The 23,153-nt window shown below is 34.1% G+C and overlaps 3 protein-coding genes across 14 annotated transcripts in view; all 3 read left to right on the top strand.

Annotated features, from left to right (window-relative positions):
- The window catches only part of LOC114291561 (protein DETOXIFICATION 27), a 43,218-nt gene extending 29,581 nt beyond the window's left edge, over positions 1–13,637 (top strand). The window contains exons 5-13 of one of the 10 annotated variants that reach the window (XR_014341105.1): positions 571–809; positions 1,204–1,322; positions 1,931–2,074; positions 2,604–2,682; positions 4,893–5,016; positions 6,021–6,120; positions 6,193–6,240; positions 7,377–8,224; positions 13,284–13,637. Coding sequence is in view for 1 of the 10 variants with exons in the window: in XM_082888651.1 (XP_082744777.1) it covers positions 571–809; positions 1,204–1,322; positions 8,135–8,224; positions 13,284–13,331 (496 nt within the window). In the remaining 9 variants the exon portion in view is untranslated. Of the gene's footprint in view, positions 1–570; positions 810–1,203; positions 1,323–1,930; positions 2,075–2,603; positions 2,683–4,892; positions 6,241–7,376; positions 8,225–13,283 lie in introns of those variants that run through there. The other 9 variants (XR_014341118.1, XR_014341110.1, XR_014341115.1 and 6 more) reach the window with 9 other exon arrangements.
- Positions 13,638–14,856: 1,219 nt separating this feature from the next.
- On the top strand, positions 14,857–16,573 carry LOC145799129 (uncharacterized). The gene is made up of 4 exons (XM_082888676.1): positions 14,857–14,953; positions 15,329–15,374; positions 15,517–15,732; positions 16,032–16,573. The coding sequence occupies exons 2-4, from the start codon at positions 15,372–15,374 to the stop codon at positions 16,335–16,337; spliced, it is 525 nt and encodes a 174-aa protein (XP_082744802.1). The 5' UTR covers positions 14,857–14,953; positions 15,329–15,371; the 3' UTR covers positions 16,338–16,573.
- Positions 16,574–17,138: 565 nt separating this feature from the next.
- On the top strand, positions 17,139–22,349 carry LOC114310512 (26S proteasome non-ATPase regulatory subunit 14 homolog). Of its 3 annotated transcripts, XM_082888669.1 has the most exons (7): positions 17,139–17,207; positions 17,475–17,543; positions 18,025–18,195; positions 18,552–18,633; positions 19,261–19,437; positions 19,527–19,694; positions 22,036–22,349. In XM_082888669.1, the coding sequence occupies exons 4-7, from the start codon at positions 18,559–18,561 to the stop codon at positions 22,072–22,074; spliced, it is 459 nt and encodes a 152-aa protein (XP_082744795.1). In that variant the 5' UTR covers positions 17,139–17,207; positions 17,475–17,543; positions 18,025–18,195; positions 18,552–18,558; the 3' UTR covers positions 22,075–22,349. The 3 variants fall into 3 exon arrangements, 2 of the variants coding, with proteins under 2 accessions (XP_082744795.1, XP_082744791.1); XR_014341139.1 differs by lacking the exons at positions 17,139–17,207; positions 18,025–18,195 and adding an exon at positions 21,811–21,872 and having other exon boundaries at positions 17,491–17,543; XM_082888665.1 differs by lacking the exons at positions 17,139–17,207; positions 18,025–18,195 and having other exon boundaries at positions 17,491–17,543.
- Positions 22,350–23,153: the final 804 nt, after the last annotated feature.

Consider the following 23,153-nt stretch of genomic DNA (forward strand, 5'->3'; position numbering starts at 1 on the left):
TTTGAATTAAATTATAAAAATAAAATGTATATTTTATCCATTAATCAATAAATCTAAGTGCATAGATTCAAACACAAATGTGTCATGAAGGATGGATTTCATATGATTATAGTTCTTATAAAATATTTGTATCTCATAGTGTTTGATTGAATTTGTAATCGTAAAGGAGACTTATGTGTAAGTTATAATAGGTGGACTTATTGTCTAATAGGTCTTATAATAATTAATGGATTTTTTCATCAAATACTATTAAAAAATGTCACAAATTGTTAATTTTCAGCGACAGTTTGACAATTGTCACAAAAATGTCATTAATTATAAGTTTTAATGATAGTTTAAAAAAATCGTCACAAAAAAAGGCCACTAATTTTAAATTTCAGAGATAGTTTAAAAAATTTATCACAAAAAAGCCCTTAATTGTAAATTTCATGGACAATTTATAAAAATCGTCAAAAAAAAAAAAAAAAAAACATGCGGCAGTTATCCTATATTGTTTTGCATTGATATTATAGAAAGCAATGTATGATCGATCTGATTTAGCTCTGGTTTTGCATGAATGATATAATATAGAGTGAGGGTTGCTAACGAGCTCGGAGCAGGCAATGCAAAAGGCGCGAAATTTGCAACGATAGTTGCAGTGATGACATCTTTAGCGATTGGTCTCTTCTTCTGGTTGTTGATTCTCATTTTTCACAATGAGATTGCCCTAATATTCACTTCCAGCAAACCTATCCTTGAAGCTGTAGACAAGCTCTCTATGCTTTTAGCCTTTACTCTTCTCCTCAATAGTGTCCAACCAGTTCTCTCTGGTAAGTCCCTTCTTCTTCATTTGTATAATTTCTTTTGGGTTAATTACACTTTACACTTCTACCATTTATCTTTAATCCATACCAATCTATTATTTTTCAATTATAACAATTAATCTCATACTTGTTGCCTTTTTGTGAGCTGTTATTGTATGGCTGATGAAAATGGTCATGCGGTGTTGCACTTATAAAATGCCACAATGACATTTTCCGGCCATAAATCAAAGGGCTCATAGAAGGTTAACATTAAAATTCCTCATAAATATAGGAAATTGATTGATATAATTGAAAAATGACACTAATATGAGATTTTAAGGTAAAATACCAAAAATGTGCGTCTCTATCTATTTTAATTACCAAAATTGGTTTTTGTTTATTCTTTTTTAATGAATGATAGGGGTGGCGGTTGGATCGGGATGGCAATCGTATGTTGCATACATTAACATAGGTTGTTACTATCTGCTTGGAGTGCCCCTTGGCTTTGTAATGGGATGGGTTTTTAACCAAGGAGTCATGGTACGTATTTGTGTTCCCTTGTCTTTCTTCCTCTCCATTTTTCATTTCTTTTATTGATATACACATTCTTGCTCATTTATTTATTTTTACCGCCATTGATTTATTTAACTACTTTTAATTTTCTTCTTCTTCTACTTCTTCTTCTTCTTCTTCTTCTTTGTTTTTTTTTTTTTTTTTTCATTTAGTATTTAGGAAAATTTTGCACTATACATGTAATAATTGTTGGACTTCAGTCATAATATTGTTATGAATTATGATTATTGGCTAACAATTTTAAGAAAATTTGCTGACCCTGCTAACACTACTAGAAAAATGATTATTTGCGTCTAATTTTTTGCGACTGATTATTTAACCGTCGCAAAAAAAAATTATTTTTTATATTAAAATCTCATTTTACTCTCCCCCCCCCAAAAAAAAAAAAACCACAAAAAAACAAAAACATAAAACGTGACCTATGTCCATTTTTTCCTAATTTGCCAAATCTGAACTCCCTTCTTCTTCTTCTCTCTCTCTCTCTCTCTCTCTCTCTCTCAAAATCTATCTCGCTCGACTCTTTCTTTGAATCTCCACTCTCTCACTCGAATCTCATTGTCTCTCTCGCTCGACAGTGAAGATTTGAAGATTTGATTTCAAAATTTGAAGATTTGAAGATGCTGTTGATGAAGATTTGAAGCCAAATATTTGAAGATTTGAAGATTTGAAGATGCTGTTGAAGAAGATTTCGATTGATTCATAATCGAGATTCATAATCGGTAAGCCTAAATACTTCTCTTTGTCTTTCTCTGTAACGTTTGACACATCTTCATCGATTCATCTTCATCGCTCGAATCTTACTCTCTGTAATGACACATCTTCATCGCTTAATTTGTAACATGTAAATTGAACATGAATTACTCTATGTAATGATTGATTAATCTGTAATCTTCATCTTCATCTTCATCGATTACTTTTTGTAATGGCTGATTAATCTGTAATGTTGGAAACTTGATTGAATAATAATAAATTCAATCTGAGCATATTGAAGATTAATCTGTAAGCTTCATCTTCACTGTTTCGAAATGCTCAGATTAATCTGTCTCTGAAGGTTAATTGAATAATAATAATGTTGGAAACACTTCATCCCTTGAATTGTTCAAATTACTTCTCTCTGCAAAATTGTTGAATATGTTGTTCATTTCATGGCTGCTACATGTGCTTTGAATATCAATCAGACATGTTCTATTTAGGAAAGAAAAAATTCTAGATCTAATATTTTTTTAACTCTCGTTTCTGTCATTACAGGTCAAGCCCAAACCTAACTCAGCTAGCGTATAAGGACTTCTGAGAGACTTAATGTTGACAGTTATTTCATTGATTTAAGGTTAGACAACGACCTCAATGCCTTCATTTCAAACTAATCGATGCGTGTTTTCTCACTATCTATAATTGAGTTGTAGGATTTTAAATTAGTTTTAGCATGATTGGATTGATTGATTGTGATTAAATTAGTTTTGTGAGCAAGCATTGTTAGGATAGACGTTCTCACTTAGAAGCGTGCTTATGAGATAAGCCATGGGGCACTCATGTTAGTTTTCAAGTCCAAGTTTGAAAGCTAAAGGTAATCTGAATTGAAAATGAAATCTTACACACTCTCTCTCCCCCTCATTTTCTTCATTTGATGTCAGAAAAGCTTCAAAGTTTTAGTACACCATTGCTACACATGAGCATGGTGCTGAATATCAGATGATCATAATATTATTACCAATTAATCATAACTACTTTTCATTTTTTAATATTCATTATTAAACCAGTAAAGAAAGACTAGCATTTAGCAAAAAAATATTAAATAAATTGCTTTCCATTGAAGCAGGGGATAATGTTATGATAAACCTTAAGAACAGGAAACCAATTAATAATACTTAACCCTAGCTTGATCTCTCACACTCATGGTTTCAAATATCAGGTAATATGGTATTCATACAATTTGTTATATTAGTCAAAATAAAAATCATTCGCGATACTTAATTTCCACTACACATAATTGCCCTTAAAATCCACTGGACTTCTGCTTATAAGTGTTAGATCACAGAACAAATAGGTTACTTACAGGACCATGAGCATCATAATTACAGATACATATACATGTTCTAAGAATTTGGTTTGCTGAAAGAGGTGGACACCCACTTTATATGCATGAAATGGTTACCCTTAAACTTACCATAGTCCAGATACATATAAATGGACACCCACATTTTCGTGTTGGACAATCCAAGCTTTTACCATAGTCCAGGTGATAGACCCTAAATGGGAAAAGTAGATATAAAAGAGAAATGTTTTTTTTTTTCCTGTGATAAATAGATATAAAAAGGAAATATAACCAACTGCTAATCAGACTGCAATATAAATCAATCCACATGAATGACGAGACTAAGATTTCTAATACCAAAAATTAGGAAACTATATCTTTAATCCTTGTATTTTGATGTTACATAATGACATCACCTGATATAATAAGAAATATATGGCACCCATCATGATTTGTGCTTTCTTTCAGAATAAAGAGGAAACCAAATAACGGAAGAAACTTTGGTCCAACTTATAGAAGGTTGGCCAAAGTAGTTGCCTAAGGACTTTCACTGTTTAGTTAACAGATAGCCATACTTAACGAATTTAGACGTTCATTTAAAACTAAATCCTCAACCCAAACAGAGGTGCTTCCAGCATGGTGAAAATCAAACTCACCAGCGACATCATGCTTACACAAATAATAAGCTTAATCACAAATTCAAAATTAGAAAAAAGAGGTCATGCCAGCTCTTTTTTAGTTTCTCAACCAAGTGTTTTCCATTAAGATTTGATTAAATCTTCAAACTTTAACATATGTTTCATTATAATTCTCCAGCCACTCACTGTTAAAACTTGAATAATTCTAATTCCACATAATCGATCACAGAACCAAACATAACTACTCTCTAAGTGAACTCATTAAATCTATAGGTTCCCACATATAAAAGAGTTGTGTCTGATGAAATTTACGTGGACGAACTGTTAAAAAACTTTGGACAAGTGTGAGGGTATGTGAGCACATTTTAAGGGTATTAGAAAGAAAAAATTATATGATAAATTATACTTTTCACCTTCTGTTTTTCACACAAATATCATTGAAGTCTTCAGAACTTAATTGCTACAATTAAATAATATTGCTCCATTTAATTTTGATTTCTATAAGACCATGTCATCACCTTATACTGACCAACTTTCCTTCAATCATATCCCTTATCAGCCAAGTTGGTAATTCAACGCAATAAAATTTTCCTTTTGCTCTAAAGTCTGAACAAATTCTTGATGGACTGAACACAGCACACATGATAAGCTCCATTTAACTTAGATCTCCACACAAACCCTATCAAAGTTATAAACTGAACTTTTAAATGAAATGCATTAATAATTACATGATTTAAGGTTGATTACTTCGATCTAATCTTTATATTTTTGCTTTCCAATAATGATACATTATTTATTTTCTTAATTTACAAAATATTCTTAAACCCTTGTCAAGTCTGGAGTTTGATGTTTATTTGGAATAAACAGGTGTGCCAACCTTTATTTGTGGTTGTGGGACATAATCTTCGAAACCTATTTTCCATATGTGGTTGAAACAGAGGAACTTCCAGAAAATCGTTCTTTCAGGAATGGTGAAGCAGATATAGATAGAGTAGTACTCTGACCCTCTTTGCTATGTACTCCAAATAAGAAGTGTTCATTTTTCAGAGACACATATTGTTTGAGTTTTACAATAATTGTAATAGTAAAACTTATAAATGTGGGAACAGAAATAATTTTCAAAGTATGGAATTCTCGGTGAACAATTTAGATAACATGTAATCCTCAGTCTTTGAATGTGTTGCTGGAGCCTTGAGCCTATTTGGGCTGAGATTCCGTAAATTCTTTTATCCTAAATTCTCAAATTGATGCCAGGTTACTTCCACCCTTATCGTACCATAGGAGTTAGTACCCTTTATGGGACTTGTATGCGAAACTAGATGAAGACGATCTGGACAAGAAGTAAAATAATTAAATTTTGGGTTATAGACTGTAACGGCTATTAGACCTGAATTTTTATAGGTAAAGCGTGTATACTTCTTAATTTCCACTCAAGAAAGTTACAATGATTCCAAGTTCGCATAATAGAATGTTCAACATACTTCACACATATTAAACTGCAGGAGTAGAATCAAATTTTTTTATTTGTATATTGACGGTGTTCAAAACAAGAAAATGATCTACAATTGAATCAATATTGAAATTTTAACTTATCAAAGAAACAAAGAACTTAATAGATTAAAACAGAAAAGAAACTCAAAATTGTGGATTACTCTATGAATCGGTATGCCAAAAAATTGGTTGGGTGAGAGAAGGAATAGAAGGAGCAACAATTGATGTTGATGAAGATGGTTGAACTTCATTTGTGATTGTTGAGGAAGAGGGTTGAACTATACTCCGTGTTTCTTAGGTTTCTATTATTTGCAAATAAGAAAAGTTTAAATATTGTTAAAATGTCTCGTGCTTAATTGCTGAATTTGTGATAAATTTATATATGTTTATGTGTTGTTCTATTATCAAGTGTAGAATTTCATAAAAATTTTCTTTCTTTTTATAATAAATGTTTACTTACTGTGGTGGTTGTTTTTTATTCAATTACAATGTCGGTTCTAATAGTTACGAGCGTAGGAGACATCGTTGTGGACTTGTATACGGATCTCTGTTCTTTGAAATGGCCAATGCAATTGAGAGGGAAATCACTACCTTGCAATTGAAAGTATGTTAACACATTATCAATTTGCATATATACATATGGAAATTATTAACACATTATACTAACATATTGTAGGTGTCAGATGCATCTAGTGGGCAGCAAGCTTCAAAAGAAAATGAATAGGTATGCCACTCTACTATATTTCTGCATGTATTTATTTTATATATATATATATAACTAAAGATAAGACTATGCATATATATATATATATACACATCTATACACACATGTTTTATAACATCTAGAAAATCAAGAAAAAATAATAAAAATTCAAGGTTTGGTTAGAGAGGTAATAGAACTTACAGCCCAGTAATGTTCATTGCTAATGTTCCACCCTCCTGTATATTTCTTGAACCCATTAAGAGGGTCTTTCCTCTCTGTCCTCTTTGCAGCCAAAACCAGAGATGATGATGATGATGAATTCAGAGGAGATATAATGAGTCCCTCCTCAAGAAATCTTTTGCTCCCCAAAAAAACCACCTCACCATGCTCTTCCCCTGAAAAATAGAAAAATAAGAAAATGGGTGTGACAAACAAAATTCCAAAAACTATACCATATATATAGCAGCTAAATTTCCAGCGTTACCTGAAGTGGGTAGTGTTTGGAAGGTGGGAAAGTCAAGCTCTCCCTGCGAGAAGGTAAAGAGAAAGGTGGTAGTGGTAAGAAGAGAAAACAACAGTGACTTGTAACATGACATTGTGTGATTTCTAGGCTTCTAAGCTCTGTTTCTCTTCAATGGGTTGTTGTACTGAGCTGAACAACTTAACTCTTTAGCACAGAGACAGAGAGAGAGAGAGAGAGAGAGAGAGAGAGAGAGAGAGAGAGAGAGAGAGAAATGTGAGGTTGGGTTTTTTTTTTTTTTAAAGATTGATAACAGTTGTGAGGTTGGGTTTAACTGTTGGAGAAAAGGTATGGTGTTAGTGGTACAATTATTGACCCAACCCCATGATTAGGGGATGAAAGTTCAAATTCTAAGTTTCAAAATGTTAATAATTTCTATTACTATAAATATCTCTTAAGTTTCTAAAAGATAATCATGCTTTCAAGTTTCAACATTTGTTTTTGTGTTTGATTTGTTTAAGCAGTTTCAACTTGGTTCACCCAAACCAGTGGGTCGGTTGATTTGTTTAAGCAGTTTCAACTTGGTGGTTTTGTCTATTAGGCTGTGTTCACCCAAACAATTTTGTGCATGCATGAACAAAACTTTTTCTATGGAGCTGATTCTTTGTTACTAATATATTGATGTATATTTTTGCAGGTAGTGTTGAGGGAGTAGTTGATATGATTGAGTAGGTGATATTGAGAGTTAAATTCAGTTTTTTTTTTTAGTACTTGAATCTATTAGTATTTTGTATAAATACTTTTAAGGATGGTTGATGGATATTTGTTTTGTGTGTATAGAAGTTTATATTTTGTATGCACATTTTTTTTTTTTTTTGAAGAAAGATAATTTTGTTGAGGGAAGTGATGGAAAATAATACATGTGTATTAGAATTTTTGCAAATATCACTTTATATTTATTGTATATACTACTTGAATATATATATATATATATATATATGAGAATATAGGTTGCTAAAACATTGTAGGTATTTTATTTATTTATATTTTTTTTGCGACGGTAACAAGATGGTCGCTAATACATTGTAGGTATTTTTTTAATTTTTTTGCGACGGCAAAATATTAGTCGCGATAAGTAGATTAGGCGGTCGCAAATAGTTTGCGACTGTTATTTTGCGGTCGCAAAAAGTATTTGCCACCCCCACATTCGCGACCCCCATTTGCCGTCGCATGGGCCGTCGCAAAAAGTCTTTTGCGACTGTTTTTTATTATTTGCGACGGTTTATAGCGGTCGCAAAAAGTGGTTTTTTTAGTAGTGTAATGATGAAATTAACATAAATAGGGTATTCTTGGCTAACAACTTAATTGGGATATATTCTTGAGTTATGATGCAAGTCATTTCCTTCTTTCTTTTATTAATAAAATCTTTTCTTCGGTGATCAAAAAAATAAATAGGGTATATGGGCTGGAATGATTTTTGGTGGAACTGCAGTTCAAACTGTGATATTGGCCATCATTACTATCAGATGTGACTGGGAAAAAGAGGTAAGGACCTATTTTTAAAGGTGGATATATATATATATTTGTGATATTGTTACAAATAATATTAAATAATTTTTGAAGATGAACTAGTGTTCAATATTACTGATGACACCAACGCCCATGGTTCGCCGTATCTTGTATTGGGTATCGGTATTGACCACAAGGTATTATTATCGATAATATTGGTCAGTATAAATTAAGAATCAGGTGTCGTCACCGTGAAACTTTTTAACCAATTTTCAGTAATTTCTTTCATTTCGTGGTGAGTACTGGCTTGTCACGGTTTGTATAACAGTTACATCCCATTATGTAATGGGAATTGGCCAGTTCGCCGGATATTTTCGTTCATACCAATACACTAGTGAATATCTATAACGGGACTGAAAAATCTAGAAATCCCCTAAATATTGATTTGTGATTATGTATCAATTTTACCGAATAAATAGTAATTCCAATCAAACAATCAGAGACAAATCAACACAACGATTTAACATGGAAAAACTATAATTGGAGCGCCTCCAATTGTGATAAAAAACTACGGGCAAAAGCCTCAAAACAATCCACTAAGAAGATATAAAGGAATTACACAAGTGTTATCTCAATTACCTAACAAATCCACGCCCGAATCGAATTGACCCTTATGTGCCTCTTTCAGCCCCGTCTTCACCTCGGAATTGTCTTGCCCAACGTTGAATCCACAATGCCGATGTCGAATCACGACGATGAGCCACTCCGGAGTCCACCAAAGCTTCAGGCATGAATTCCACAGAATCCACCGAAGAACAATACTCTCTTTTGTATTGAACGAAACAAGCAATCCTTTGATGTATACTTTTCAAACCAGATTTAAACTCAAACGAACATCAAAGAAACTAGCAAAGAAGCTCTAGATATAAACCCTAATATCCAAGAAGAAGATCTGGAAGCTGTAACCCTAAAAACGGATAAAGCCATATGTTTATAGAAAACTGATCCGTGATCTTCGTTCTAGAGGATTGACGCTCGAGCGCAGGAAGTTCCGCTTGAGCGCAAAAACACAACTTCTAGTATTTTTGCAGACAGTTCAAACTTTTGGAACTAAAGATTCTTCGCTTGAGCGCACAAATGGCCGCTCGAGTAGACAAGCAACTTCGACTGTATTTTTGCTTTTTGCTTCAGGGGCGCTGCCCTCGACCCTGCCTGGGCGTTACTGCCTAAACCCCCGCGAGTTGACTAGGCAGCTTGATCCCTGACATAGTTAGCGAGGTGGCAATCATGAAAGAATTAATTTTTGAAACATTTCTGCAAGACACAATTCGGGTTGAATTTGCATATAAAAACTCATAGCCTCATTGAAATGAAAGTTGAACAAAATTACAACTGAAAAGTGTTTTGTCAAACGGGATTGTGAAGAATAAAAACCTAACAATCTCCCTCTTTGGCAATACCATGACCAAACACACCTAATAAATAAAATCTTAATCACTTTAACCCATTACAACCATTAAAAATAAACTTCTTTCTCAAGGTCATGATCTGCAAAACAACTATTAGTGTCACAATCTCTAAAATAATTATTAGTGCTACAAGAGTATATGACAAAGCAATAGACATATGACAAGATTATTTTGAAGCATGAGATGGAAATATGAATAGATATAAATTGGAGATTTTATGTAGCAAGAAAACATGAACTTTTACTCATGCACTCGATACATGGCATGAATACATGAAATACTAAGACACATGCACCCGACAACATTTCTCTCACTTTTTGCCACGAATTGACAAAGGAAGCTCAAACAACGAAAGCAAGAAGTAAGCAATTAAACAAGCAGGGCCAAGACAATGGAAAAATTAATAACCTGCAAGAAATAAGCAATAAACAAACAGTGGATAGCAACACACGAACCAACTAATGCCATACTCCCTTATCAAACCAATCAAAGATGAACCAAACTCCCCTTCACTAAAAGCAACCACAAACACTGAAAATAATGAACAAGAAGAAAACGACAAAAATTATATGGTAGAGCAAGTAAGGAATTTCATATTTGTACCTTAAAACACACAAGGTTATCCAAGAAGTACAATTACTTGAAAACACAATGTCCACAGCCTCTAGAAGATTTCTCATAAAAGAAAGTGATGCATTATGTGAAAAGCATAGATCCCATGATAAAAGTGTGCGTGTGACACTTGGAGTTCGACAAACACAAGATTCAAATCCTAATCGTGATCTGAAAGCTAGACCTCCGGCAAGAGAATCTAAGCACAACAAAGGAAAGTCAAACCACTAAGAATCAAGGGGTATTTGTTGAGTAAAGGCGGAGGCTTCTCCTCAATCAATGAATCTTCTCTTTTTCTTTGTTTTCTTTATGTCTTTTGCACATTTTTTCTTTCTTTTGCACACTTTATTCTTTCTTTTGCACACTCATTGGTGGCTGACACGCTCAAGAGTATGGAAACTGAACCAGAAAAGTATGGATATAATAAGGATAGCCTGGTTGGTGACTCTGAGGTAGTCTTTTCCTTACGCCTTAAATGAAAAGAACTGAGGGGAAAGACATGGAGATACAAAAAGATAAAAGGTGGTTAAGAGACTCAACATCACCCATGATGTGCTAGTATAGGTCAAATCCTCTAGAAAAGCAATAGACACACTGCTAGAAGTCCGTAGAGAAAATTAATCACAAAGGCGGAAGATTCCAATATGTGCTAATCCAAGAGTGTGTATAGAATGAGACATATCAATCAAAATACACACACTCCAAAATGAGTAATGGCCACAGAAAGCACACACATATTAACATGTAATGGATATTCTCATAAATACCAATATGTACCAAGTACTTCTCAAAAACTTCAAGCTTGCAAAACCATATTAAGAAAATCTTTTTAGATTTTTATTTATTTATTTATTTATTTTGAAAAAACAAAGCAAGACAGAAAAACGAACAAACACTCCTTCGGTTAAACGCTTAAAACTTTAAAGGCTCACATATAGTTTTGAAAACTTTCCAATGAAAAATAGTGAGACCTTCGATGAATTTTATGCGAAGTTGAGCAACATTGTAAATTCCAGCTTTAATTTAGGTGAAAAAAATACCGGAATCCAAGGTTGTGGGAAAATTTTTGAGATCCTTGCCCAATCAGTTCCAACCAAAAGTTATGGCTATTGAGGAGACTCAAGATGTTGACGACCTCCAGCTGGATCATTTGGTTGGAAATCTCCAAACTTATGAGGCACATAGAAATTTCAAAAAAAATAAAAATAAAAAGATGATATTGTTTTTAGTAGTGCTCATATAGTTGGAAATGATTCTGATGAGGATTGTAAGATTGATTCCAAGATTACAGATGCTTTCATAGAACAATTTTAAAGTCTTTTCTGAAAAAAAATTCTAATCTTTTGGAATCAATTCATAGCTTCAAAGGCAAAGATAAATTCAAAATTAATTTTATAACCCAGAAGAAGAAAAGAAAAATACAAGGGAACTCTGAAAGAATCCAATGCTATGAATGCCAAGGATTTGGCCACTTTGCTCAAGAATGCCCTATTCGTTTGAGGAAGAAGAAAGCTTTCGCTATCACTTGGGATGATGAATCTAAGTCTGATAAAGATAAAAGTGACAACGAAGTACAAGGCGAAGAGAGGCATGAACAATTCCTTACTTTCATGGCGGCTTCCGAAACTAAAGGGCAAATAGAGTATCCGAAAAGGTCGGTTGAGGTGACATTGATGATGAATTCTCAAGGAGTGATGATAAAGAGTTTCAGCAAGCTTATGAAAAGTTGTATATGAAATCTCTTAACTTATCCAAATTGAATGACAAACTCACTATGAAACTCAAAGCATGTGAAAGTGAGAATGTCAAACTAAAGGAGAAGATTTTTGAGGCTCTGATACTAATTGAAAAAACTAGAAATCCCTTAGATATTGATTTGTGATTATGTATCAATTTTATTAAGTAAATAGCAATCCCAATCAAACATTCAGAGACAAATCAACACTATGATTTAACGTGGAAATACCACTATTGGAGCGCCTCCAATTGTAATAAAAAACCATGGGCAAAAGCCACAAAATAATCCACTAAGAAGATATAAAGGAATTACACAAGTATATTCTTAATTACGTAGTGAATCCATGCCCGAATCGAATCGACTCCTATGTTTCTCTTCCAGCCTCGTCTTCACCTCGGAATTGTCTTGCCCAACGTTGAATCCACAACATTGATGTCGAATCATGACAATGAGACACTCCGAAATTTACCAAAGTTTCAAGCCCGAATTCTACGGAATCCACCGAAGAACAACACTCTCTTTTGTGTTGAATGAAACAAACAATCTTTTGATGTATACTTTTCAAACCAGATTCAAATTCAAACAAACATCAAATAAACTAGCAAAGAAACTCCAGATATAAACCCTAATATCCAAGAAGAAGATCGGGAAGCCGTAATCCTAAAAATGGATGAACCACATATTTATAGAAAACGAATCCGCGATCTCCGCTCCAGTGCAAGAGTGGCCGCTCGAGCACAAAAACACAACTTCTAGTACTTTTGCAGACAGTTCAAACTTCTGGAACTAAAGATTCTCTGCTTGAGCGCACAAATGGCCACTCGAGTGGACAAGCAACTTTGACTGCATTTTTTCTTTTTGCTTCGGGGCACTGCCCCTCGACCTCGCCTAGGCACTGCCCCTTGGACCCCTGCAAGCTGACGGGGCGGCTCGATCTTTGACATAGTCAGCGGAGTGGCAATTATGAAAGAATTAATTTCTGAAATATCTGTACAAGGCACAATTCGGGTTGCGTTCGCATATAAAAACTTATAGCCTCACTGAAATAAAAGTTGAACAAAATTACAACTGAAATGTGTTTTGTCAAACGAAATTACCAAGAATAAAAACTTAACAAGGACCTTGAATTTTTAATACGTATCAACTGATACGTTATGTACCGATCGTTTTTAAAACTATGCGAACGCGATAATAACACAAGTGATATTGAATAATTTTTTTAAATCATTTGTGTAATGTAGTGATTTCATTTGATGGTTTGATCTTAACATTGCAGGCAGAGAAAGCAACCATGCATGTGGGGAAATGGTCAGAGAGGACATGATGATAAAAGTTCAATGTTTAGAAAAATAAAAAAAAGTAAAAAAAACCTACACTAAAGTTTCTCATGCAGAAGGATTTGGGCCTGAAAATGATTTCTGATTTGTAACTTGCATATGATGCAAAATTATAAAGAATAAATATTTATTCATCGCAAAGGTGTTAGTGGGGGTAATTATTTAGTAATTTCAAAATATAGACACGTGATATTCTATAGTATTATGATTGATGAAGAAAGTGGGTAAGTAGGATATTGTGTTAGGTGATTGAGAAATATAAGAGACATAATGAATGATGATTGCTTTAATTCCATGTGTGTGGTTCGTTTGGTTTGGTTTAATTCTTGATTTAAAAATTCTAGAATTGAAGATATCGGTTTGGAACACGAGTTGGTAATTGAGTAGCTGCTTGAAACTGCGCATAAACTACCCTTTTGTCTATATTGTTTTAACAAATTTTATAGATTATATAATTTAACTAAAATGTTCTTCGATTATGTTTTATTAAAAATGATTGGTAACTCGAATTTGAATTTGTTTGAAAGCTTGAACTTGTGTTTGCCAGTCGATCGTCCAGACGATCACTCGGATGACCCGTGAAATACTTGTCTACTGTAGTTGTCACCCTTATTGATTATGACTTTCACCTTCTTGCCAGTCAATGTCCGAACAACCACCTGGACAATTGATGAAACACTTGTCTACTGCGATCTTCATCCTTGTCGACCGCAGCTTTCTTCTTCTTGCCGAACGACCGATCGGATGGTTGGCAAGCCGAAATTCGGGTTATTTTAGATAATCATTTTCGTCTTTCTAATTTCAATTTACTCGATTTTGATTCCGAATTTATAATTGTCTCAATTTGATCCAATTGATTAAAATTATTAGTATTTTTTATATATAAAAAAAAATTTTGCACATGAGCAACAATTGTCATTTTTTAGGGATAAAATTATAAAGTTGATCAATTTAGTGAGTTAATCTGATCAATAATATTTTTTTGTATCTTAATGACATTATCAATTGGATTAAATTGATAGAAAATGTAAATTAAGAATTCAAATTGAATCAATTAAAAATATAAAGACTAAAATAACACAAAAGATAAATAATAGGCACTATCATCGTCATTCAACCTAGAAGGTAAATGTGTTGGTGAACTGGGAGAAATGAGAAAATGGGCCAATCACTACAAGAATTTGGAGATTTAACGGCGTTTAATTAAAGGCGTTTGTTAAACGTCACTTTTTTTTCAAAATTAACGGCGTTTTTTAAACGTCGCAATTGTTATTAATTAAAACGGTACCGTTTGGTGACTAGGAGACGTTTGAAAAGCGCCTCCAAATCCTCTTCCCCTCAAACCCTATCCCGTCTCTCCAAACCTTTATTTTGAAAACCTATTTTGAGCACCGCCGTCTACATATGAAGTTCGAATCTCTCCCTCACTCTCTTTCTCTCAGGGGATCGAATCAATATGAAGCTGTTCTCTCTCGATTCGGTGATTCTTCTTTAGCTCGGTGATTCGTCTTGTTGAGCACAGAGCGATTGCGATTGCGAAGTTCGATTTTGAGCACCGTGATTTGGAACTCTTCTTCAGATCCGTGATCTTCGTCTTCTTCGATCAGAGGTTAGATATTTCTTCTGTGCTCTGTTTGGAACTCTTCGTCTTCTCAGATGTTTCTTCAGCTCCGTGAATCTCTTCTTCTGTGCTTTGTTTCCACTTTTTGCTGAAATCAGTATCTTCTTCGTTTCTAGTTTTGCTTATTGTTCTGCTCAAATCACTATTAGGTGATGATCGATGATTCATTTCAGTTTGTCTCTATTTGATTTTTTCTTTCTTTGCTTTTAAGATCTGCATATATACATGCAATTTAATTTGTCTATTTATGAATTATACGATGTATAAAATATGTGTTATTTTGTTATGATCAAAGCAATCACTTGATTTTCTTTTTGGTTGTCAAGTTTTACTTGTGAATTTTTTTTTTCTCCCTCTGCACAGTAATTACACAAACAGAAAATGGTATAAAAGTACATCAAAATTAATGGTAAGTAGTTCTACCTTCTTTTGATGCTTTATGTTTATGAATAAAATTAGAAGTTAAAAGAGAAAAACAAAAGAAAAGAGAGGAAAACAATACAAAGGTAAATTGAAATGTTTGTTTCTTAACAATTAAAGCCCTCATTCAGATCAGATGGTTCTTAAAGCTTTCACAAATTCCTGAAGTTACTGAGGTTCCAAGCTTCAGTGGGGAAGCACTGTCTTACTTGCAAGGATTGATTGATGGATTTACCATAAGCGATGCCTTGGAAGTTAAAAATATAGAGAAAGTGACAAACCATGATGTGAAAGCAGTGGAATACTTCTTGAAACAGAAATGCCAATCACATCCAGAGATTGCGAAGGTTTGAACTTGTCCTCCAGTTTCTTCGATACTAAAATGACCAGCTTTAGTACATTTATTTGACATAATTCAACTGCTAGTGTTGTGTTGTGATGCCTATCATGATGTTAATTTTGCTAATGCAAAATTTTTTAACAGTTAACCTGTTCTCTTTCAGTTGCTTAAGATAGTATAATGACTGCCTTAGTGTATTTGACATAATTGAATTGTTACTGTAGCCAGTCTTTAAGTTGCAGTGTCTTTCATTATTACTGTTGCTATTTGAAATATTTTGAGTAGCTAACCTTCTCTTCATTGTAGGTGCTTGAATTTTTTCATTTTGTCTGCACATCCGAGGACATTAACAATCTTGCCCATGCATTGATGCTGAAAGAAGCTTTGAACACTGTCATATTTCCAGTCATGGATGAGGTAATTAAGGCAGTTTGTGACATGGCTAAAGCTAATGCTCATGTTCCCATGTTTTCTCGCACTCATGGGCAGGTAGATGAATTTTTTATTTTAAAAAATAATAGATATATAGATGTTGCACTGCAATTCATGAGAGAGAGACTGCTCCATCTGATTAGTACCCTTCATACATTGGATCATCGAGAATATGCATAATCACTTAAAAATAACTAAACATGATGACTAAAAAGAAGAAGTGGAGTTGATGGAAAAATTACAACTGATTGGAGGAAAATGGTTTATTTACTTCAACTCAAATTGTTGGGGTATATGCTTTGTTGAGTAAAGTTGTATACTTAACCTGCCTGGCATATGGTGGCGCATGCAATTGTGTTTGAACAATGGTTTTAGAGCTAACAGAGTCATCAATAGATCACTCATTTAGTTTATTATTTTGTAGCCAGCTTCACCTACCACCCTTGGAAAGGAAATTGCAATTTTTGCTGTCAGATTAAGCAGGGAAAGGCTGGATATTTCTCAAGTTGATATGCTCTCTGTTCTTTGTTGACTTGTAGAGACCAACCATCCACTACCGCGGCTGCTCTATGTATCAAAGCTAGAGAAGTCGGTAGTCTTTATTATCTATTAGTTACTCATTAGTGGACTCTCTTTCCAATTTTTTACATCCAGTCCTTGCTCCTTATTGTTTTTAGCAAATGCTTTCATAATTTAACCATGTGTTGTAGGTTAGTTGCTGCTCCAGATTATCAATGTGATAATTTGAACCACTGGTCTAATAATATTTTTTAAAAACATAATGATTATTTAGGGATATTTTTTAATGAAATTTACAGAACATTTGAACCACTGCTCCAGATTTTGCTAGTTGTTAGAATTTTTCTCATCTAATTTTAGTGGTGGTGATACAATGAGACATGCTTTCTGTTTTGGAAGTGAATATTTATTTTTGTACGTTATGTGCAGCGTGACTTAACTGATTCAACAGTTCTGAGGAATATGGGTGAAGGTTTAGGGCATTCTCTTCTTGCGTACAAAAGTGCATTACAGGGAATATCAAAGCTGCAGGTAAAAAGTTAAATTGAAAAACATTGCTGCATAATTACTAACTACTTTTCACCTTGTCAACGGTAAAGGTGTAGTAGTAATTATCTGCTTATTATAGGTTGTTTTCTTATGAAAATATTATGTCACACATTATTACTCTGATATTATTAATATGATGAAATTAGCATTTGCTATTTGACTTTTATCAGGCTGCATTCTCCATTGCCCTTGCCATTGTTTACTTCCCTTTTATTATTTGACTTTTTTGTTGAACTAATTTTGCCATAGGTTAATGAAGCTTCTTTGTTTGAAGACTTGAATGAGTCATGGGAGGTGCTTGCGGAACCAATACAGATTGTATGTTCCTTTCTTCTAGTTTACATATCATATTCAATCTGAATTTTTTTTGGCCCTCTCTACAGATTTGAAGAATTAATATTGTGACTGCTAAAGAAAATCTTTTAACTGAATGCCATCAATAGCTCATATTGAATGCTAGTGACAGTGATTGACTGATTTTATTTTATCTTTCCTTCTCGACACTTGTTTGAATGAAATAAACCATTCTATGATTTTACTTCATAGGTTGATATTCATTCTTGGTAAAAACTATCAATTATGTACCCTCAGATTGCCTCTTTCTTATTTATTAGGGGGACAGTGGGTTGGGTTTGATTGCCTCTTTCTTATTTATTAGGGTTGAAATTTAAATTTGTGAAACCTAATTTGGTTCGAGATTGAGAATTTTTAAAAAAAAGCGCTCTAGAAGAGTTTTAATAGTTGTGGAGTTCGTATGTGATGTGATGTGTGTGTGTGTGTTTTTTACATGAGGGAGTAGGTGCTGCTAACACAACTTGGGACTCTAGAGCTTCTCCAGAAGACATGGAAAAGATGTGGAATCATCCTATTGTTAGTAAAGAGTGGAGCAAATCTGGGGAGAAACAGGGAAAAAGTGCGATTTTCTCACGATGCCGAGAATAGACCTTATCTTTCTCGGGTAGAGTTAAGGGTAAGATTAAATAATATGGATTTGCAAAATATATATTTTCTTGCATGTATTTATCATAACTGGATATTTTGAATGCTTCCCCTGTTGCTATGTTCTTCTGCTACCCCCTCCCCCTTCATCTTCTTTGTTACTGGTCACCATTTTCCGCTTCATTGGTTATCTATAAGACAACTAAGAAAGCATAATTTATTTTCCATGACCAGTTGACAAACTTCACCCAATCTTTGAATAGTTACCATCAGCTACTGAATTAGGGCAGGTTTTGAACTTAATTTGAATAGTTATCTACTATTTGAATAGTTTTGAACATTTTCATAGATGTTTTAGTCAGCTTGTTGTTTTGCTTGGAATTGCAGGCCGGAAATGGTGGTAGGATGGTATCATTCACATCCTGGATTTGGCTGTTGGCTCTCTGGTGTGGACATCAATACTCAACAGGTTGTATTCTATCTTCTTTTGTTGTTGTTGATGGTAGTAGTGGTACAATTATGTAGTTGACAATGTCCAGTATAGAGGTTGGATATTGAGTCATGGTAGAGAACCCCCTCGCCCTCCAAAAAGGCAACCTAAACAATTAGGAGAATTGAGTATGAGGTGTCAAACATAAGGCTTATGTGCTTACACAACTTCTGGGGCTTGTGTTCGTGCATATGCAGATGCACATTTAGCTAATCACTTGTTTCTCTTGTGCAATTTGATTGGCGATTTTGGATAGGAGGGATTGTGGTTGGTGCAAGATTCAAATGTACTTTGCTTAGGCTATGATTACATTGATGTTAATGAATTTGGATTTCCTGATGTTTTACTTGTGGAACTAATTCAACTTGGAGAATGATGTTTGTTAGAAGGGGAACTTATAATTTCTATGAATTAATTCATGCAAATTCTATGCTTATGAAGTTTTGATGCTTCAATTAGACAAGAATTCTCAGAAATTTTTCATGCCCCCTCTCTCGATTTGTCTACCTGTGTGTGTGTGTTTTGAATTGGGGTAATTTTGTTATCATTTATTTCTGTCAAGAGTCAAGACCACCTTAATTATTGACATTTTGTGATATCATGCAGAGTTTTGAAGCTTTGAATCAACGTGCTGTGGCAGTTGTGGTGGATCCCATACAAAGTGTTAAGGGGAAGGTGGTCATTGATGCCTTCCGCTTAATTAACCTACAAACCATGATGCTTGGCCAAGAGTCAAGGCAAACAACGTCCAACCTTGGACATTTGAACAAGCCATCCATTCAAGTGAGTGCTGAATGAGTGGTGCCTTTGTGTTTCTGATAGCTGAGGTGTCACCCCTGAGTTTTATCCTCTAATGGCAATTTGTTTTGCAGGCATTGATCCATGGGCTGAATAGGCATTATTACTCAATAGCCATTAATTACAGGAAGAATGAACTTGAGGAGAAAATGCTACTGAACCTGCACAAGAAGAAGTGGACTGATGGCTTGACACTGCAACGATTTGATACCCATTCCAAGACCAATGAGCAGACTGTTCAGGTAAGTGAAGCTTTTTGTGAGGCCAAGAGTTTCATTGTCTTGTGTGTGTGTTGTATTTGGCACCTTTGCATTAAGGTGCTGAGGCTACACATTTTTTGTTTTTTTAACCTCAATTTTGAAAGATTTTTATCGTGGATTGTTGTGTTGCCTTTTGTACCTGAGAGTCAAGGTCCATAGAATGTTGCTATCCTGCATAGATGCATAGGATCTGATGCTGAATGCCCTAGAATCAAAACAATAATATGGGAATGGTAATACAATCCAGTATTGAGATAGAAGTCCTTCAAGTGTTGCCTGTAGATTGCTTCAAGGGGTTAATCTAGTTTGTTTTTCTTATATCCTGAAGACCCAAAAATAAGACACTAATATGGAGATCAGTCATGACATGGATATTATGTTTCTATTAATTTTTTTTTTCTCTTTGCGAGTTTGTTTTCCAATATATACTAGAAGGCTAAAATCTGAGCCTTTTAATTTTGTAGTCTGGAAGAGATAACTCAAAAATCAACTTTGGATGCACTCAAATCAGTGCATTATTACTTCCCTAAAACTTCCTTATTCTTCATTTCATTCTTCATTGCATTTTAGTAATGTACTAATGTTGCTCCCTTGGGGTTGAAGTTGTTCTGTCAAGTTGGATTGTTTTCATAGGAAGTTTTTGTGTGGACAAAATTATCTTGTCTCTGATAAGCTAGACCACCCATGGGTAACTTATATAGGTTCCTCTATCCATGTGGATGACTTATTCCTCGGTTTAGAATAAAGTAATTTGCTTCATGCAGATAATCATTTACCATTGAGATTTATTTGGAGTCCTTGAAGCCCATTAATTGATGTTGTTTGAGGATAACCTCAAGTTCCCTGTGGTTGAACTAGAAAAGTGCAATCTATGAAAGCATATGCTTCTAATAGGCGGCATTTGCAAGTCAAGCACAAAAATTGAAGGAATTTAGTAGGAACATACCATGCATGTCTAAAATTTTCATCAAAAGAAAATTGATGCCTTAAATATTGACAAAACAAATTAAGCATGCTAGGGGTGTTCAAAAAACTGAATCACTGGATGAAACCGACCAATTTGGACTAAACCGAATGATTATGGTCGGTTTCAAAAAGCCTTCATGGTTAGCTCAGTTCTTATATCTTATATGTAAAATTCATCAATGTTTCGGTCGGCTGATGGTTTTATTCCTTGGGATTTGAATAAAACCGAACCACCGGAAAAATCAAGCTCTAGTAGTTCTAGTTCAGATGAGACTCAGACCACACTCAAGACGAAAGTCATACCCGATCCACCGGCATCATGGCATCCACTAGGCAGTTTTCCTACCACATCACGTAGCGGTAGTACATCACATGGCTCTATTTCAGCTGGTATGTATGAACTTTGCTTGATATTTTCCACTTGAGCAGGTAACTATAGTTGCATGAATGATGAATTAGTGTACCCTTGGTATGATCTTTTAGATAACTATCGCAATATGTGCCTACTTCTAGTTATATATAATATCCGCACTGTACACATGCAATTTGTTTTTGCTCAAATGAATAAAAATCTTGAAGTGAACATTGTCAAATTCAATAATACCCCATGTAAGTCCAGAGGCTTTGCATTTGCTTCATCTCTAATTTTTAGCCCTCTCTTGTGCATTTTGTGGAGATGTCTCAATTTGGTGCTCTGTTGGGTTATGATTAGGAATAGAATAGAAATGTAATTCACCCGGTTTAGTAGAATTTTGAGAATCTCTTTTTAATTTTTTTTCTCAAATAAATTTAATTAGTTTGACAACAATAATTCTTAAAATATATCTTTAAAAATTATTTTCTTAAAATTATTATGTCACTAACACAGTCAACAATAATGACTGTGTGCCCATCATCCAGCAGATGGACTTTTTCTTGCCCCACTTGCATAGCACTGTTCTTAAGTTTTGAAAATTACTTTTTCTTGCCCCACTTGCATGAAAACATGTTCATGAAAATTACTTGAGAGCTTCTGGTCATCATGGTTGTTGAGGGAACCGGCTCACTGTAATAATGAAAGTCCTTTGCTGGTGGATATACACTTATATGCTTGTATGTTTGTTCTATTTTAACTTTCTCATCTTCACCTCAGGTGTGCTGATAATATGCTTCTTTGACACACGCTGCAGCGTGATTTCTAACTCGCTAGCAATGGTAAACATTTACTATACTTGTGTACGTGTATTTCTGATCACTTTGCTGTAATAATATTCAGTTCTGTCAATCATTCAGTGCATAGAAACTGATATGTAGACAATTGGCCTCATTTGGATCCTTTTTTCTAAATGAATAATTTTGACCTTTTCATCATTAACAGGAAGAGGCTACCAAAAGCAAGTCTGCAGGAAAGGCATAGTACCAGACTATGATCTCCGACAGCGATTACACCGAGTTTGAAAACTTCTCAAAGTGGTTGGGAGTCTCCCAGTGAGATTTTTCTGTCTTTGAGTTTTGTCTTGGTATAATATCTTTATCTAATTGTTTTGTTTCAAGAGGAGTTAATTTACTTTTTGTGGCAGTTTTGAGACAAGATTTGAGTTTGGTGGGTTATGTTTTATGACAAGATGGATGGATTTTTCATTTTAGCAGATCTGGAATCAAAATTTTACAAATTGTAGTCTCTTACTTAAACACGGTTTGTTAATTTTTTTTTGAATGAGAAATTGAATTAATGCTTCATTTGTTATTTGAATGAGAGTTATTATTTTAAATGTTAGTTTTTTTTTAATGTGAAATTGAATTAATGCTTCATTTGTTATTTGAATGGGAGTTATTATTTTAAATGTTAGTTTTATTACAGATATTTGAATGGGAGTTAATATATTGTATGTTAGTTTTATTATAGGTATTTTTTTATTAATTGAATGAGAAACTAAATTTAATATTTTTTACAGGTATTCTTTTTAATTTAATCAAATAAAATTAGCATAATATACCCAAAAAAAAAAAAAAAAAGAAAGATATGACGGCGTTTCTACAAACGCCTCTTAATCCCTCAACAGTAACGGTAATATTTTTAAGACAGATACGACGGCGTTTCAAAAACGTCGCTAAATATTGTTGGTGATGTCAGCGTGTGTGTGGTGGGACATTTGGCGGCGTTTTAAAAAACGCTGCCTGTACTAATATCACGACGTTTTTAAAACGTCGCAAAGCTACAGCGACGGCCGCAGCTTCGACGTTTGGTACTAAACGCCACAAAAGGAATTAGGGGCGTTTTTGATACATATGGCGGCGTTTTTTAAACGCCGCTAAAAGTGCGATTTCCAGCAGTGAATCCATTCACAATCCGATAGCTCTAAAGCCCATTCGGATCCAATTTGCCCTTGGATTCCTTCTCATTTTTTTAAAGGCCCATGAACTTCTTCTCTGATAAGTGGCCTAAATATTGAACAAATTCATTGTTGCAACGGATAATATTTATTCAGCAATATT

Source organism: Camellia sinensis, chromosome 1, assembly GCF_055761805.1.
Source record: "Camellia sinensis isolate YWXY chromosome 1, ASM5576180v1, whole genome shotgun sequence".
In the NCBI taxonomy this organism is placed as follows: Eukaryota; Viridiplantae; Streptophyta; class Magnoliopsida; order Ericales; family Theaceae; genus Camellia; species Camellia sinensis.